The 17,143-nt window shown below is 49.2% G+C and overlaps 1 protein-coding gene across 1 annotated transcript; it reads right to left on the bottom strand.

Moving 5' to 3' along the window:
• Window positions 1-15,711: 15,711 nt before the first annotated feature.
• EV420DRAFT_1477018 (uncharacterized protein) lies at window positions 15,712-16,614 on the bottom strand (the record flags this gene model as incomplete). Its single annotated transcript, XM_060469383.1, has 7 exons — window positions 15,712-15,729; window positions 15,771-15,787; window positions 15,847-15,869; window positions 16,120-16,253; window positions 16,296-16,354; window positions 16,401-16,498; window positions 16,601-16,614. 7 exons carry the CDS (start codon window positions 16,612-16,614, stop codon window positions 15,712-15,714), a joined length of 363 nt encoding a protein of 120 aa, XP_060333877.1.
• Window positions 16,615-17,143: the final 529 nt, after the last annotated feature.

Below are 17,143 nucleotides of genomic sequence, written 5' to 3'. Positions count from 1 at the left end.
CAATCACTGCACCATCAATATCATTGCTTCCTTCTACATGAGGCTTCATGGATGCTATCAACACTTATGTCCTGCCATGCCCACCTGTACCGCATTTTATCTACATTTTATATGCTGTACTATATTTCAATTATATTCATTTTATTTGATAATAATATGGGTCAATCCCTTTTAGGCAGGCATTGGGAGGACGACAAGAGGATGTCTCCTCATCATTTGTGATGATGATGGCAAGGTGAAAGGACATGGGGGCAATATAAGAATATGTAATTTTTTTCTAGGAGTATGCAGAGTATGTGTCTTGGGTATGCAGAGTGGTATGCAGAGCGCATCTCTCCAGCGCCACTGTCCTGTAGTTACAGGAGACTCTGCATACTGGCTTGCACTGTAACTACAGGAGATTCTGCATACTGTGGACAATAAAGGTTGCCTAAAGATGAATCATGGTAGTGATCACTTTTTGCAACCTATGCAAAGTTAGGATCGAAAGAGAACAACTAGGTAGCATTCCCTGTCCTAAAGAACTATAAACCATCAGAAAACCATCCAAGAAGTTCAAACCATGGCCAGCTCTTTGTTGGTGTCTGCAGTAACGTTCTCCACCCCCATCCCTGCATGTTACCTCCTGACTTCAATAGATATAAAGGCCCTCCTTGCCTTGATGATCACATTTGTTCCGTTCTACATCCTCCTCTCAGAAGCCTGAGTTCTTGTGGCAAAGTAGATCAACAGTGTAATGAAAGGCTATCTGTGGTTCGATTTCATGGGTCAGCTCATCATTGTTTTGTGATAACATAGATCAGACTCCATACCACTTGTCAGTATAAAAGTAAATAGCTATAGATAGGATGCCATCACATAGATCACAGGTACATCTGCATCTAATGACTTGGTTCGAGTCCGAGGGATGGTACTGGATGGGCGACAATGTTTTGTATTTTTTGTTGAGTCTTGAGTGGTAGAGATGTCGGTGTCTATACCTTCCTGAAATTTCGAAGTGTTGGAAAACAGGGTATCTGTTCGTTCCCAGTGTCACATGCATGGTAGCAAGCCAATAGTATTGCGCTTGGCTGAGCTCTGCAAACACATGAGGATCTACCCTAAAGTACCTACTTTTATACTAAATGTACTTTTACTAGAACTTTCCATGCTTTTCCTAAGACTTCTACCTTAATAAGCAAACTCGGCATGATGCCGGTGATATGCCATCTACGCGTTCACACCTAGATTTTGCGATTTTATAACAATACTGTTGCAGGTCTATCCTATACTAGTCATATATCAAGGGCTATAGTTGAGACTTCGGACTGATAGTCAAGTTAGCATGCTACTAATCGAGTCAGGACTTAGGAATGATACCACTAGTGGGTCAGCCCTACCAGCCGACCGGACTAGCACCTCCAAAGCTAGTATGACTTCGTAAAATACGGTCACTAGTAAAGAATACAGCTGCTAGCACCCAAACAAGAAGTAAGAACCCACACAGACCTTGACTATTCAGTCGCTAGTGGACTGATCTGGGCATGAATGCCTAAGTCAGGATGACTAGTCACGCAAGCACTTCTGAAAGGACTTAGAAACGAACCAGTAAAGGCATAACCCTTAGCCCAGATCCGGCTAGTGTGATACAGATCTCATACGATCGGCACTAGTATAGCCAGGCTGCACCCTGATCATGATCGAGCAGTTGCTACAGGCACGGTTACCCGACTATTCGTATAGCCATGTCACTAGTGGAGCACTGCTGGGCAAAGGGTGCAGAAACAACCCAATAGCAGAGTCCCTCGACCCACTATCTGACAGAAAGAACAGGCTAGGCCGACTATTGCATGATTATTCACCATAATTCGTGACTAGCCAAGATATCCTTACCAATATTACCCCTAAAGAATCTATTTATATTTATTCTGTACCTGTCTCTGTAGTATATAAGTAGTAGAAGGGGCCTCGCAGGCCAGGCAAGCCATCCCCACGATTGTGACCTACTAGTCCATATTCTAGTGCCCCAATTAAAGGCTTTTGTGCTTAACCTTGATGAAGTGTCTACTAGTCACTTAGTCACCTATAGTATTGAATGAATTGAAGTGTCTTAAAGTTACTATTTCGCCTTGGAGTGACTCAGAGCGTTTCGAAGTTAGTTAAAGTATTTTCTCGGAGTTAAAGTATTTGTTCTTAGGCCAAGAGTGCCACTAGTCGAGCCTAGGGTGCTGCTAGTCAAGTGTAGACCGCTTGTGAGACCCAGTATTTGGCCCAGAGTGCCACTAGTTTCGAAGTATCAGAGTTAGACCGAGCGCAGTTGCTCAACCCAAGTCGCTATTCATCCAATCGTGTCTTAAAACCCTGCTAGCATGAGTATTACATCTTGTGTAGCTCACTAGTACCAAATATATGTCTTTAAACAACCTTTCCCTGATTTGTTGAAGTCTGCAGAGTGCTTCTATTGTACTCGAAACACCTGAACTCAATAATATTGATGATTAGTGTAGAGTAGTAGAGGGTTTTGGTGTTGTGGTGTTCATATCCATTTACTAGCCTTTTGTCACTTGCCGTTACCAAGCACATCACTATGGCCTCATACCTTGTCCAATTTTTTCTTATACACACATCTTTTTTATTTTCCCAATATTGTCAAAATTCAAACTCTGTCTAATGAAAAAAAAATTCTGGGATCATCTGTAACCGATGGCTCAGTGGTTGGAATACAATGTCATTCCAGGAAACATCAGTATGCCAAGTCCTTTCCAGATGAACTAAAAAGTGAAAATGACTGACAGATTCTAAATATGTTCAAGCTGTTAGGGGGACAGAGAGAACTGTGTTATGCCAATATCCATTCATGCTAGTGAACCATTGCCTATCTGGCAAATTTTTCTCCTAATATTGATTAGATGCCAACTCTTTAGCTGGGTCATGAACATTAGCCTCATGATTGCCCCCGACACTCATTCGTCAGTTACAGTGATGCACACTACTTCCTGTCATCCTATCATGCTGGGTAGATTAGTCACCATTATGACCTTCTGCTCCACATCTCATCAGCATCGCAGTAAGATGTCAGCCCACAGACTCTGTCAGTCATGCATCTTCTCGTGTGTGGTGTGGCCATATCCTCCTGATATTGTCTGTTGCGACTTCATTTCCTCTCTCTTGTGCATGACAATGATGCATGGCATACTGTCTACTATGCCATTTCCTCATACGTAGGGTACATCAGTACTCTTATCGTGCTACCCCAATGCTAATTCTTGTGCTTGAGGTAGGAGTGATCATTCTATGATGCATGGACCTAATGTTGCTCTGCAAAACTGGGAAACTGAGTAGCTGGGATCATTGTGGTTAATTAACAACATTGGAACACCTGGTGCAGAGCTCTACTTAGTTCTCACCCATTCTCCCTTTGTCCTGCTGAAATTTTTTACTGATATTCCTCGTTATGTGCATGCATGGACAAGAATATGATGACAAGTCTGATTTCGAATGCCCTCATCCATGGAGGGTATCATATTGTTTTCTGCTCAAAACATCACTCTCGATTTTTGGTCGACATGTCTTCAGGTCAGAGGACTAGGACAGCTCTCAGTCATACAAATCATGACACAACTTCATCGTTCCAGTGCTAGGTAAATCCTTCACAGTGATCATCATGCTTTCCATCTCACTGACATTGCAGGAGGCGTTCGATGCTCAGACTCTTCATTAAAATGAATTCCACTATTTTGAACCTTCCTATGGGTATCACCAGATTTGTGTCTCAGCAGTTTCTAGCACAGCTCATCTATCGCATTTTCTCTTTGTTAAGGTTAGATTGGTGCTCCCTTGTTGTTCTCCTGTGCTAAATACTCACTGTCCAGATAGCGGCTGCGGTTATAAAAGAAGAGAAATTGAGCTGAGACAAGAAGAAATATGCTCTGGCCCCTGAATATCTACTTGTTCTTATGCAGTACATGTGGCTGTGCACATGATCGTGAATCATAACTCTGACTGGCATCCCACTTGGAATGAGGTTCTATATTTGTGTGCTTACAGCTACTAACATACCTCATAATACACCGCAGTGAGTAGTAACATATTCTTGGCGATTATAGTACATGTACGCTTCGACATGGGCAATGACAACCCTGTCAAGGTATAGGTCACTTATTGTCCACAGAAAAAGATGCTGATTGAATCATGATACTGACTGAGGTATATAATTACTCTGAATGCATGTATAAATACCATGCCATTAGTTGCTCTTTTATTCCCAAAACAATGAAGTACCAAGAATTCATGCACTTCATTTGTCTTGTGCTTGCCATAGTATGTCTTTACAGTTATCCCCTGTTGCATCTGATCTTACATATTTACTCCTAGATTCATGTGATTGAAGCATGTCCAGTACCAGGCGTGGCACCATGCAAAGGCGAGTCGTGTGCATGGTGGCCCATGGAGAGAAGTGAAAAGCATATGAGGGAAACCAAGGGACCCGTGATATACAGTTCAAGAGGAAGATATCTCCAAAGGGCAGAAGCAGAGGATGTATTCTAAGAGAACACGGTTATTAGCTGCTCGTGCTTTTCCGGCTCTCAATGTGTATGATTAAATCACATCATCCTGTGCCAGCCGGAAATGGCCCTGCTGGGTTAGAACATCTACTGTAAATCGATTATAGAGTAATCTTATGACATCCCGGTATGTGAACAAATAGAACGTGGTGCACAGTAGTGGACATGGGTATTATTCTTCCCTCACATGAGTAGATGGTGGGCCAGGCACTTGCTGCTGACTTGTTCTAGAATCTTAGGTCCTGGGCTACCAATGGAAAGAATTAGGAGAATGATTTCTCCCAGTGGCGGATCAACACAGGCCGAATAATAGGCGGATATGTAAGATTTAGTATGCATTTCCTTTGCTTGACTAGCGACTCACATATAGCTAAAGTTGTTATCTTTGTGGTGTTATTACCTTCTGCTGTTTGAGTCAATACACTGAGCCCAAGAAGAACCTTCTTATGCCCCAGCACCACCAAAGACATCTTCCTACCATTCATTGATAATGTGCATTGTATGCCAATAGATGCTATAGAATGATTTTAGATATATCCTGGCCTTGTTGTCTAACCTAAATCCATTGATAGTGAGAGATATCAATGCAATTTTTGATGACCCGATGCTGGTTCTGTAATGGAAAGTGGTTCATATATTCGCTGAGCACTTGCGCATGAACCCATCATTACTAGCATGGTTTTACAGAGCTATAATTAAATCAGAGCACATACCACATATACCCCCCCATGGCTATTCCTACCTTCCACTTCAGACACTTGTATCTGCCTCATGTATGAAGGACACTGTCGAATTACTAATGGATGAATACAAGATGGTATCTGTCTGAAATTGATTGAACGATCTGAAGTGAACATATTTACCGCTTGTGTGGAGTTCATGTTGTCTGCTTAGCAAACTGCATGAATGAATGTGAATATCCTTCTTAACTCACCTTCAGAGACTGACCCAATGCTGCTGTCTTTCTTGTATCGAATGGAATGGCTTTGTTGCCCTGGTTCAAAAAAATGGTTGCTGTTCAATCTTGATATTGTCGAAACAAGAGTCAGTGATTGAAGTCTGAGGATCAATGCTTTCCTTTTCCATAAAGTGACCTGATGACCATACAATCCTGCTGCACTGCTATGGAGAAGGCTCAAGTGGGACTTGATGGTGACGTTCAATGTACGCTAGCTATACCCCCTGAATCCTTGATGTGATGCTGGTTTTCGATGTCACATAGCATAGAAAACCCGCAAGTCGGATATCATTTCTAAGCTGTTGTTGTAGTTGTGACAGTTGTGTTGATATTGTCGTTCTCTCTTTTGGGGTTAAGAAGAGTCACCGTACATATTCACAAGTTGTTACGGTTTATTCTTTTTTTTCTTTTCATTACTCATTCATGCTTACTCTTTCTCTTCTCTTACGCATTCATGCTTACTCCATGCTGCGGACTTCATGCTGCGGTCCTGATCGGACATTCTCACGATACTATTTTTAGTCTACGCAACGTGTATTTAAGTAGAGCCTCAGCTGGTCTAAACCCCAGCTTCGGCTAAGGTTTATTCTACCTAACATCGAAACTCCGTTCTTCTGTCTAAGTGCCCCATCGACTTGCGTCGCCTTTGACTTGTTGGTGTATCGTCTACCGAAGTGCGAGTAGCGATCCTAACACGATCTAAGTCGATTAGAGTTAGTGGCTAACATTTAGCCGAAGCTCGCTCTACGTTGCTCAGCGTCACTTCCGAGAAAGAGCGCTGCCCAACTCTTTTACGAAATATTACCCCGCTTGACTAGAAGAGGTCATCGCCTGCGTTCGTGTGGACAACCCGGTGCTTGTCAACGCATAGCGAGTGGACCGACAGGAAAGCACTCACCATTCAGCCGATACACTTCTTGGTGGCAGTAGTCCTTTGGGTAATCCCCTTTCGACTACTTCTCCTGTTGCTTGTGATCGACCTGATTGTTAAATTCATCTTAAACGACGACCTACTCCTCGCAGTCTTCTTGACTGTATACTTAACCTTTCTCCTAATCGGACTCGGAATATCGGCAGTGTTGCTAGCAAGCCTGCTAGTCGCCCTGTACGCATTATACCCACGTCTTGTTTAGGAACCACGTATCCCAACACGAAACCTTTCATACTCGCCCTCCAGCTTGCATCGCTATTGACAGTCATCTTGTTGATAGTAACAAGCTCCCCCTCTGACGACTCCTGCGAAATCCAGTTAATGAACGGTTCCAATTACGAGACCGACCTTAGCTTGATCATCGCTCTCCTCATCGTTCTTACCATCCTTGCTGTTTATCAGCTTGCATGGTTGATCGTCGAATTACGCCACGAATAGATTCCCGGACGAATGCCCTGGTCCGAGTCCATTCTCGCCGTCTTCGCGACTTTTATACTCTTTTTCTTCTCCATTACTTTGTACCAACTTCGCCGTTGCTGCCAGCGGAGACAAGTCCGCGCACAACTACCGTTCCATTATATTCCCAGCGCACCGGCGTACCCACCGCCAGTGATCGATATTCCCTCGGCTTCTCAGCAGACAATCGGAGATGTCGAGTCCAACGCCTCCGGGCAACCTGGAGGATCCCTCTACACATCGTCGCGACCCAGCTCGCGATCCTCAGAGTCGAGCACCGACTCCTACGGAAGCGCTTCCAGCACACCAGCAGAATCCATCGACATCACCGATACCCGGGGGGTACTCCTCGACCGAGGAAACTCGCCCTTACCAGGTCTCTTCGACCAGTCTCCAGTCCAAAGCGAGTCTGGCGACGACCGAGGCCGAGGACAAGGCACCAGGCATCTGGTCGAGGGCGAAGAAAGCCCTGACACCGAGTTTGAAGGGGACGAGCTCACCGAGTGGGAAAGGACCCGACTCGACGACCTCCTCCGTGACCTCTATCCAAACGAGGAGGAAGATGCCCCCGATCCCGGAAGCGAAAGGACCCACTCAGGGTGGGGACATAACGGAGTATGGGAGGAGGTCCGCGACAGAAGAATCGCGGCCGATGACGCCAGAGACCGCGCAAGGATCGCGCGCAACCGAGGTCGCCGAGACGACTTCTATGAGGATTCCGGAGAACTTGGCGTCGGAGCCTCCGTGGCTACCACCCGTTCAGCTAACCCACAGCTTGTTCCAAGGGCCTGGCCAACCAATAGAGGCCCCCCAGTTGCCTGGTACCCCGACACCAGTTGGGTCTACGCAGACGACGGGGAAGAAGTTGCTGTGGCCAGAGACACGCCCGGACCAGAGTCTGACCAGGTCCTTTCAGGGACTGAGGCCCCAACGGTCAGTTCCCCCGTCGCCTCGGTCGAGCCGACGAATGGGGAGCTTTGGAGCGAGTTCCCAGATCTCGACACCGAAGCACTTGGGACAGTTACTGCCGCCGAGCACGTCGCCGGAGTCTCCAATTGGACGCCCTCTGTCGCGTCGAGAGCCTTCGCCGACCCCGTCCCTCTCGCACAGCGTCCGTGGCCCCTACTCTACCACACGTACGTCGAGTCCCTCGGACTCCCTCGAAATGTCCGGGAGTCCCCAGAAGTTCAGGCCCGAATGGACTGAGGCCGAGCGCATGATGCACGCATCCGACGCGCCGAGGAGGACGCCCTCTACGGGCCCAATGGCTTCTGGGACTTACCTGTCGAGCCCGACGCCACTCCCGCCGAAATCGACAACCGGATACGAGCCGCTGCCGTTCGCTACACCGGATACGCCCGGAGGGCAGGAACAGACCTCGAGGCCAGAGCACGAGCGTGGAGAGTCTATCAGGAGGAAATCTCCAATGAGGACTCCGACATCGGGAGGTGGAGGCGAAACAAGGAGCTTGACCGAATCGCCCGAGAGAGGAAGGAGGCAGAGGATGCCAAGTCGGCCTCCAACCCGAGCCCTGGAACCAACGGTGATGGCAGCGGTCAAGCAGATCCTGCTTCAGGGCCCCACGCCTAGACCCGGCATTTTCGAGCTTCTACCCTGGCACGGACTATATGAAATTATCATGGAAGATATGGAAAAAGACCCGCAGTGGCTCTTCTCCGAGGCAGGGGAAGACTACCGTCACGCAAAGCAGATGGGGGATGTTTACCTGATGAAGAACATCCTCGAAGTCAAAACTTGGCACCGGGCGGCCAAAGTATGGAACCTGGTAAACCCCACGGCTCCCCAGCGGGAATGCGAGCCGTATCGACGGCCTCAACCCTTGCCCAACCCTCACGACGGATCGGGTTTCTTCCCCGAAGGATTCTTCGGGGGGGCAGGAGAAGACGATGACGATATGGACGACCCGGGGGCTGGACCGTCTCGCCCAGACAAGGGGAAGGGGTCCACGGTACCCCTGATTCCGCCAAAACAGCCGCGATATCCAGACCCCGCCGGGTATCCCCCTCCAGGGGAGAATCGAAACCTACGGTCCCTTTCGCGACCACCCAAGCCGCCCGCGCCCCCACATATTCCGTCCCCTCCGGACCCAATTCCACCCTGGCAACTCGCGCCAGGGGCCGTCAACAACCCGTGGAATGATGTTAAACCCAAGCTAGTAACTCAACCGGAGTACTTTACTGGGGTTTCTTCAGACATCACGCGCTTCCTCCATCACTGCGAAGTATACTTCGCGGTGTTTCCTATGTACTACTCCGTGAACGATCAAGGGCATAACCCTTATCGCATCACGTTCGCTCAAGGGTACCTACGAGGAAACGCGCAGCAGTGGTGGGTGGACCAATACTATCGATACCGGGACCCGCAGGGTCACTGGAGATTCCCCACCTGGGCAGAATTCTCCGAGGATCTCACGCGCGAGTTCCGAGAAGTAGCAGAGTTGACGATATGGAAGGCGGAATGGAAGAAGGTCCGACAAGCGGACTTCAAATCCGCAGTCGAGTTCTTCGCGAAGTTTGAGCGGTTGGCCCACAAGTGCGAGGAATTCGGGGACGAGAAGCAGATGTTTGAGGCAGTAGAAGCGGCCATCAGGCCTACGGTGCGCAATACGGTTATGCATGGGGACAATGAGTGCCCCACAACCTATGCCGAGTGGAAGGCACGAGTATTGCGCATCGACGCAAATTATCGATACGGAGTGGCCCAGGGGCTGGGCAATAAGTCCTCCTCGAACCAGGGCGGTTCGGGTCGAGGCAATCAACAATCATCAAAGGGATCGGGTGCTGGGGGCGATAAGAAGGACGCCACGGGAACCACGTACGGTGGAGCAGGGCAGCCAATGGAGATCGACAAGCTGCGGTCCGACAAGCGGTGCTTTAAGTGTGGAAACACGGGGTGGAGCCCCAAGCACAAGTGCCCTGACGACAAGTCCAAGTGGCTTCCCGTCAAACTCCCACCACGCAAGAAACCCAACGTCGCCCGCCTCCGCCAATTACTCGAAGAAGCCGTGAAAGAAGAAAACGGGAAGGAGACGAAGATCGAGGAGGTCAAGGACGATAAGTCGTCAAAAGACCAGCCGGCGTCGAAATAAGCGATTCGACGGCGTCGGCACAGGACTTAGTTTCAACTGGTACGCATCAATGTAATTGTAGCGAGGCTCAATCTGTATGTGTAGGTACTCCCTACGACCAATATACCAACTTTTTCGCCGTGTTACCAATAGAAGAAACTAAGGAAAGTGAATCGCCAATCACCTATGGCGTAGGAGGGGATTCCCGCCACTCGGCGCGGCCTGCGCCCAGTACTGAACCCCTAGGGGCTGTCCGAGCTCAGGAACCCCCGGCCGACCGCACAGGGAAAGCCCCTCGAGGGCAGAGCCCCCTAGGTCGTGTCTCGACTGCACCCTTGATGAAGGGAGGTCAGCCCGGAGAGGGAGAAAGGTCGTCAGCCCAGCCTGCTGGGCCTGCGTCTTCGTCTGTGGAGGTGTCTGTTCCAGCGGGAAGCGTCGGAAAAGCAGCTGAGGCCGGGAACTCGAGGGACCACCTGCCCCTAGTAGCCAAGGGACACCCGACGGCAAACAGTGCAGACCCCTCGGGGGAGCCAATATGTGTGCCCCCGCGAAGGGCAACCCGAAGTACCGCCGGGTCTAGGAAGAGCAGTAAGTCTAGGACAACCGTGGAGGTTACAACGCCGAGCACAAGCGCCCGAGGCCAGGGCCGAAGAAAGGGCAGAGCGCCCTCCTCCACCACCTCGAATATCAAAGGCACCCAAGTGCCGCCTCTGGACCTTTCTCGTCCAGGTGACCAAATGCCACTTCGAGGGAAGAACCCCTCGGTCCTATTGGAAGAAGTAGAAGACGAAGAAGCTTATCTACGGTCCGACATCCCGGTCGTGACCCCGAAACGGACGTCTTCTCCCGCCGTCTCACTCACCGCAATCCCCCTCGACAAAAAGGTTATCCCGGATATGTACTACGAGCCACATGGAATCCTTTGGACCCGTCGTGCGATACGCATCGCCCGGGGAAATGCCGCGGCAAGGGCCGTTCTTAACGGGTGGATACACCCTCGTCGCCGAGAAGAAGTTACCGACCGACTGTGCCGCCAGCTGGAGGAACAGACTGAGACCGCCGCTCAGGCTAGGGAGAGGTGGCAGTGGATGGAGGACCTGCAGAAACCGCCCATGTATATACAAGGAAGGAAGGGGCGAAACGTTTCAATAAAAGTGCAGTTAGAAACGTTGGACACCAGAGAAGTTCACGCCGTAAGCGCCCTAGTAGACAGCGGCGCTACGGGCAGCTCGATTGACCGTGACTGGGCCCATAAACATAGCCTTAACCTAAAGAAGGCGGCCCGACCAGTCCCGGTTTACAATGCCGACGGCACGCGTAACAAAGGAGGGGACATCACCGAGTATGCCGAAGTACGACTGCGGATAGGAGATCACGTGGAATGGATCGAACTAGCCGTAGTCGATCTAGGCTCCACTCCCTTGTTCCTGGGGCATGACTGGTTACAGCGTCACAACCCGCTCATTGATTGGGACACCGGAGCAGTTACCCTGGCCCGGTGCACGTGCAGGAAAATTCCCTTTTCTCTGCCCGACACCGACCCTTCCGCGCGATGGGACGAGTATGAAGAAGGAGACACAATCTTAGTCATCGATTTTGAAGAAGCATTCCATATTAGAGCCATGGGAACGAGGGCTAACGAGCTAGCGGCTCAGGCCAACGCCAAGAAAATCGCTAAATCCTTCGAGGAGGTAGTGCCTGAGGAATATCGGGAATTCAAAGATATCTTCGACAAAGAAAACTTTGACGAGCTCCCCCTGCGAAAGCCCTGGGATCACGCCATTGAGCTGATTCCCAACGCTAATGCCAACCTGGATTGCAAGGTATATCCGCTCAACCAGGCAGAGCAGGAGGAGTTGGACAAGTTCCTAGACGAGAACCTGTCCACCGGTCGAATCCAACCCTCGAAATCGCCCATGGCGTCACCATTTTTCTTTGTAAAGAAAAAAGACGGTAAACTGCGGCCAGTCCAGGACTACCGAAAGCTCAACGAGATGACGATTAAAAACCGTTATCCGTTGCCCTTGATCGGGGAACTCATGGACCGGTTAAAAGGCGCCAAGTACTTCACGAAGTTGGACATACGATGGGGATACAATAATGTACGCATCAAGCAGGGGGATGAGTGGAAGGCGGCCTTCCGTACGAATCGAGGCCTCTATGAGCCACTAGTGATGTTCTTTGGGCTTACCAACTCCCCCGCCACGTTTCAATGGATGATGAACGACATCTTCAAGGACCTTATAACCGCCGGAGAGGTGTCGGTGTACTTGGATGACATTCTAATTGCCTCCAAGACCAAAACGGAACACCGAAGGATCGTACGAAGAGTCCTCCATATTCTACGACAGAACCACTTGTTCCTCAAGGCGGAAAAGTGCGAGTTCGAAGTAGAAGAAACCGAGTACCTCGGAGTCATTATTGGCGAAGGAAAAATTCGTATGGACCCCGTTAAAATTGCGGGCCTCCTAGACTGGCCCGTTCCTCGGAGGAAACAAGAACTCCAGTCATTCCTCGGGTTCTGCAACTTTTACCGACGATTCATTCGCAACTACAGCAAGCATGTGAAACCCTTGACGATGCTCACCGGGAAGCAAGAGTGGAGGTGGGGGGAAGCCCAACAAAAGGCATTCGAGAAGCTCAAGGAGCTATTTCGTGAAGATGTAGTATTAGCCATTCCCCTCGACCAAGGACGATTCCGGGTAGAGGCAGATTCGAGCGAGGGGGCGATAGGAGCCGTGCTTTCTCAATGGCAAGATGAGAAGTGGCGACCTGTCGCTTTTCTTTCCAAGGCTCTCTCTGTTACTGAACGCAACTACGAGATCTACGACAAAGAACTCTTAGCAATCATGATCGCCCTCGAGGAGTGGCGCCAGTACCTCATGGGGGCTAGGGAGGATTTCGAGATTTGGACGGACCACTCCAACCTGCAATACTTCCGCAAGCCTCAGAAGCTCAATCGACGACAAGCTCGATGGGTCACCGAGCTGGCGGAGTACCAGTTTACGCTACACCACAAGCCCGGGGCTCAAAACCGAAAGGCGGACCTTTTATCTAGGAGGGCGGATCACGATCAAGGAAAAGGAGACAACCGAGACGTAGTAGTACTCAAAGCGGAGCACTTCTGGGCCCTGATCATGCCCACGGCTGAGGAGCTACATGAACGCATTAAAGTAGCGACTCACGACCCTCGTCGTTGGGACAGGGGGATCTCTGACTCCCTAAACCACGAAAAGGGCGTATCCCGCGATCAAGACCTATTATGGTACGACGGGCGGATCTATGTACCAGTAGATCGCGACCTTCGAGGACGGATCATAGCCCTCAAACACGACCATGTCACGGCTGGACATCCAGGCATCGAAAAAACCAAGGAGCTGATACTCCGAGATTACTGGTGGCCAAGGATGCGACGAGATGTGGAAGAGTATGTAAAAGGTTGCGAGGTCTGCCAACGAACAAAGGCAGACCGACGTCCAAAGAAGGCTCCTCTCCACCCAAACGAGGTGCCGGTACGACCATGGACGCACATCTCGGTCGACATGATCACTAAACTCCCAAACTCCAAGGGATTTGACTCTATCCTCGTCATCGTGGATCGCTTTTCCAAAGCCATTATCCCCATAGCGTGTACAGAAGAACTTACCTCGCTCGGGTTCGCTAAGATCTTGAGAGACTACGTCTATGTACCTTATGGGGTAATGCCCGAGAAGGTAATCTCGGATCGGGGCTCAGTCTTTGTATCAAAGTTCATGAAGGAATTCTACCGATTACTCCATGTCGAAGGGAACCCTTCCACGGCGTATCACCCACAGACCGACGGCCAAACGGAGAGGGTTAACCAGGAAATTGAAAAATATCTCAAAATGTTCGTCAACGACAGACAAGACGACTGGAGCGAGTGGTTACCGCTCGCCGCCTTTACTCACAATAATCGCCAACACTCTGCGACGGGGTACTCCCCCTACCGAGTCCTCTTTGGAAGGGACGGAGAGGTCATTAAAAAGCCCACACGGACCGCAGCCGTTCCAGCAGCAGAGAAACTAGTAGAGGAGATCGCGAAAGCACAAGGGGAAACCAAGAGATCGTTGGAACGGGCGGCAGAGTCCATGAAAAAGGCATATGACAAAAGAAAGGGCGCCGCGGTGGAATACCAGGTGGGGGACAAGGTATGGCTCGATGCAACCAACCTCCACTTACCTAGGCCGACCAAGAAACTCGGAGATCGTCGAGTTGGGCCTTTCACCATCATTGCAAAAAAGGGGGCGTCCGCTTACGAGTTGAAGCTACCGATTAAATGGAAAATTCATAATCGCTTCAACGAGTCGCTCCTAACACCTTACGTGACCCCTGCCTTCCCAAATCAACCGCGCCCTGAACGACCACCTCCAGAGCTAATCGACGACGAAGAAGAATACGAGATTGAGGAAATCGTGGAACAACGAGACAAGGTTATTGGTCGCGGACGAACACGTCGCACCATAACAGAATACCTAGTGAAATGGAAAGGCTACCCAAGAGAGGAGAACTCTTGGGTCAAACGTTCGGACATGGCCAACGCGGAGGAGCTAGTAAACGAGTACGAGGCACGCCTCCAACGGATTTATTGGGAGGTCAACAAGCATGGACGGACGGTGGGGAGAGACGACAAGATACCACCGGGTGCTGGAACGGCTTACCATGACCCGGATACCCCATGCGTCACGGATATCGAAACCGTTTGCTCCTCCGAATGCACCAACCCAAAACATTCCGATTTACAATCGTCAATAGCGATGCGGGAAGTGACTACAGAAGAAGCAGATGGGATCCCAGTAGTGGAAGAAACATCGGACGACGAGGACTCCGAGTTAAACCTCGAAAACCTACAACGCATCTACGAAAACTGGGAGTTCGACTCAGAAGATGATGACAACGATGATGACACCATCCTCTCCTTTTATAGTCAATCTGCGGAAAGCGGGGAGGGGAGCGAGGACTCATTCGGGACGAATGAGTCTTAGAGAGGGGGTAATGTTACGGTTTATTCTTTTTTTTCTTTTCATTACTCATTCATGCTTACTCTTTCTCTTCTCTTACGCATTCATGCTTACTCCATGCTGCGGACTTCATGCTGCGGTCCTGATCGGACATTCTCACGATACTATTTTTAGTCTACGCAACGTGTATTTAAGTAGAGCCTCAGCTGGTCTAAACCCCAGCTTCGGCTAAGGTTTATTCTACCTAACATCGAAACTCCGTTCTTCTGTCTAAGTGCCCCATCGACTTGCGTCGCCTTTGACTTGTTGGTGTATCGTCTACCGAAGTGCGAGTAGCGATCCTAACACGATCTAAGTCGATTAGAGTTAGTGGCTAACACAAGTCACGCGGCTCCATGTCAGAAGCAGGACATAGATTGCGGGCACTGCTATTCTTTCCCAGACTATGTTTGACTTTCCGCTTCTCAACGATATCAGACTGAAAAAGATCAGTGATATACCACAATCTTTGGCCTAGTTACACCTTCCATGGATTTCTTTTCTTTTATCAAAGCCAAAAACAATGCAAATGTCCATGGACAGCTACCATGTGGAATCGAACCATGACCATCCGAGAAGTACCTTTTTTAAGCACCCCATCAGACAGGGCCAATCTCCCACTGATCTACTGCAGCTACTTAGTGTATAATTGGTACAACAAGCTTCAGTTATCTGTCTGCTAAAGGAGTCATTTCAAGAGAGATATAAACTATCATCTAGGCTACCCTAGAAGGCTGCAAGGAGAATGGAGAAGATGACATGACATATGTCTCACCTCGAAGGAAGATTGCACTGGTCACGTCAGGCATCGATGATCAAGGAGGTTAATATTACGAGGTGCAAACACTGACGTGACTGCACCCCAATCTGCTGACTATCAGCATGCCATTGACGAATCGTTAGTATACAATGGAAGAACGGAGAATCTCTCGTGAAATGGGAACAAGTTGTAGTCAGATCTCACAAACGCCCAAGGGGAGCGAACGTCCTTATAGGAAACGGATATGAGAAAAAGAACTTGACAGAGGTGTTTCTGCATCGCCGAAGGAGTAGTTGGATATGAAGCTTTTATGCAGTTACTTAGCATGAGAAAGAAGGGATGGAGGAGTAGGCTTAGGACTTACCAAGAAGAATTTTCATCCATATGATCTTCGCTTGATGCCGCACAAATGAAGGTATACCCAGCGGGATTCGATTTCTGAATCGATACTCTCAGAGGGCACCACATGAAGTCGAACGTTCTTCGTCCTAATCGAAGCTGAGGAAACTCCACTCGGAGAAAAAAAAGTGTTTTTCTTACCATTGGACTTGAGGTTACCGAGCAACAGAGAAATGTGGCTGCATATTCTAGAACAAAAGCTGTCCAATATATGATAAGGTGACAATACAAGAGACAATAACTCACTGAGAGTAAACCGCACGAGGAGAGTCCTCGCCAGTCCTCCAAAGGTGTACTTGAACTTGAAAATGGGAATGTTATCCTCTGCTGCAAAGCCGTCATTCCTATGAACCGAGCAGAGCTCTATTACAGCCAAGAAACTTAAGAAAGGAAGGAGAATGCTCATAATGGAACTTTGTTATTCTGCTGATCCAGCAATCACAAACCTGACAACAGCCATGAGTATGGAGCCTTTCGAAGACAAAAAGGTGAGTGCCCTCTGAGCTATTGACTTTCAAGCCGTGAACCTGCACCCAAGATTTCTGAGAGCAAAACGAACATGGCAGGTGGCATATGACAGCTGAGCATAGATCGGTGATTGACTGTGATTAGCAGTTAGGACAGGATTGCCATCCTGGAAAGAAGAGATGAAGTCCTCACCACAACCATGCACGGTAATGGGATGGGTACGAAGGAGAATTTGTTCATGGAATGGCAAGGACCTGCAGAAGAGGCACGATGCGTTCGGTGATATGATCCTGTTTCGAGTTACCGGGAAGCTATATTGGCTTTGGACGACTGTCATGGCATCATCAAGACCAAGGGTTGTTGGAGAGACCAAGATGATAGCCAGCATTGGGAGGATCGGCATCTAATCAACATCGGTGGACAAAAAGAAGGCATATATGCAACAACCCACCCTGGCTAGAATCCCATCAACGCTCTCCAGCCGTCTCCGAATCTTTTGTCGTTCACATTCCATGTCGACT

This window comes from Desarmillaria tabescens (assembly GCF_030435595.1).
Source record: "Desarmillaria tabescens strain CCBAS 213 chromosome Unknown EV420scaffold_9, whole genome shotgun sequence".
NCBI lineage: Eukaryota > Fungi > Basidiomycota > Agaricomycetes > Agaricales > Physalacriaceae > Desarmillaria > Desarmillaria tabescens.
This window is presented reverse-complemented; position numbering and strand designations above follow the sequence as displayed.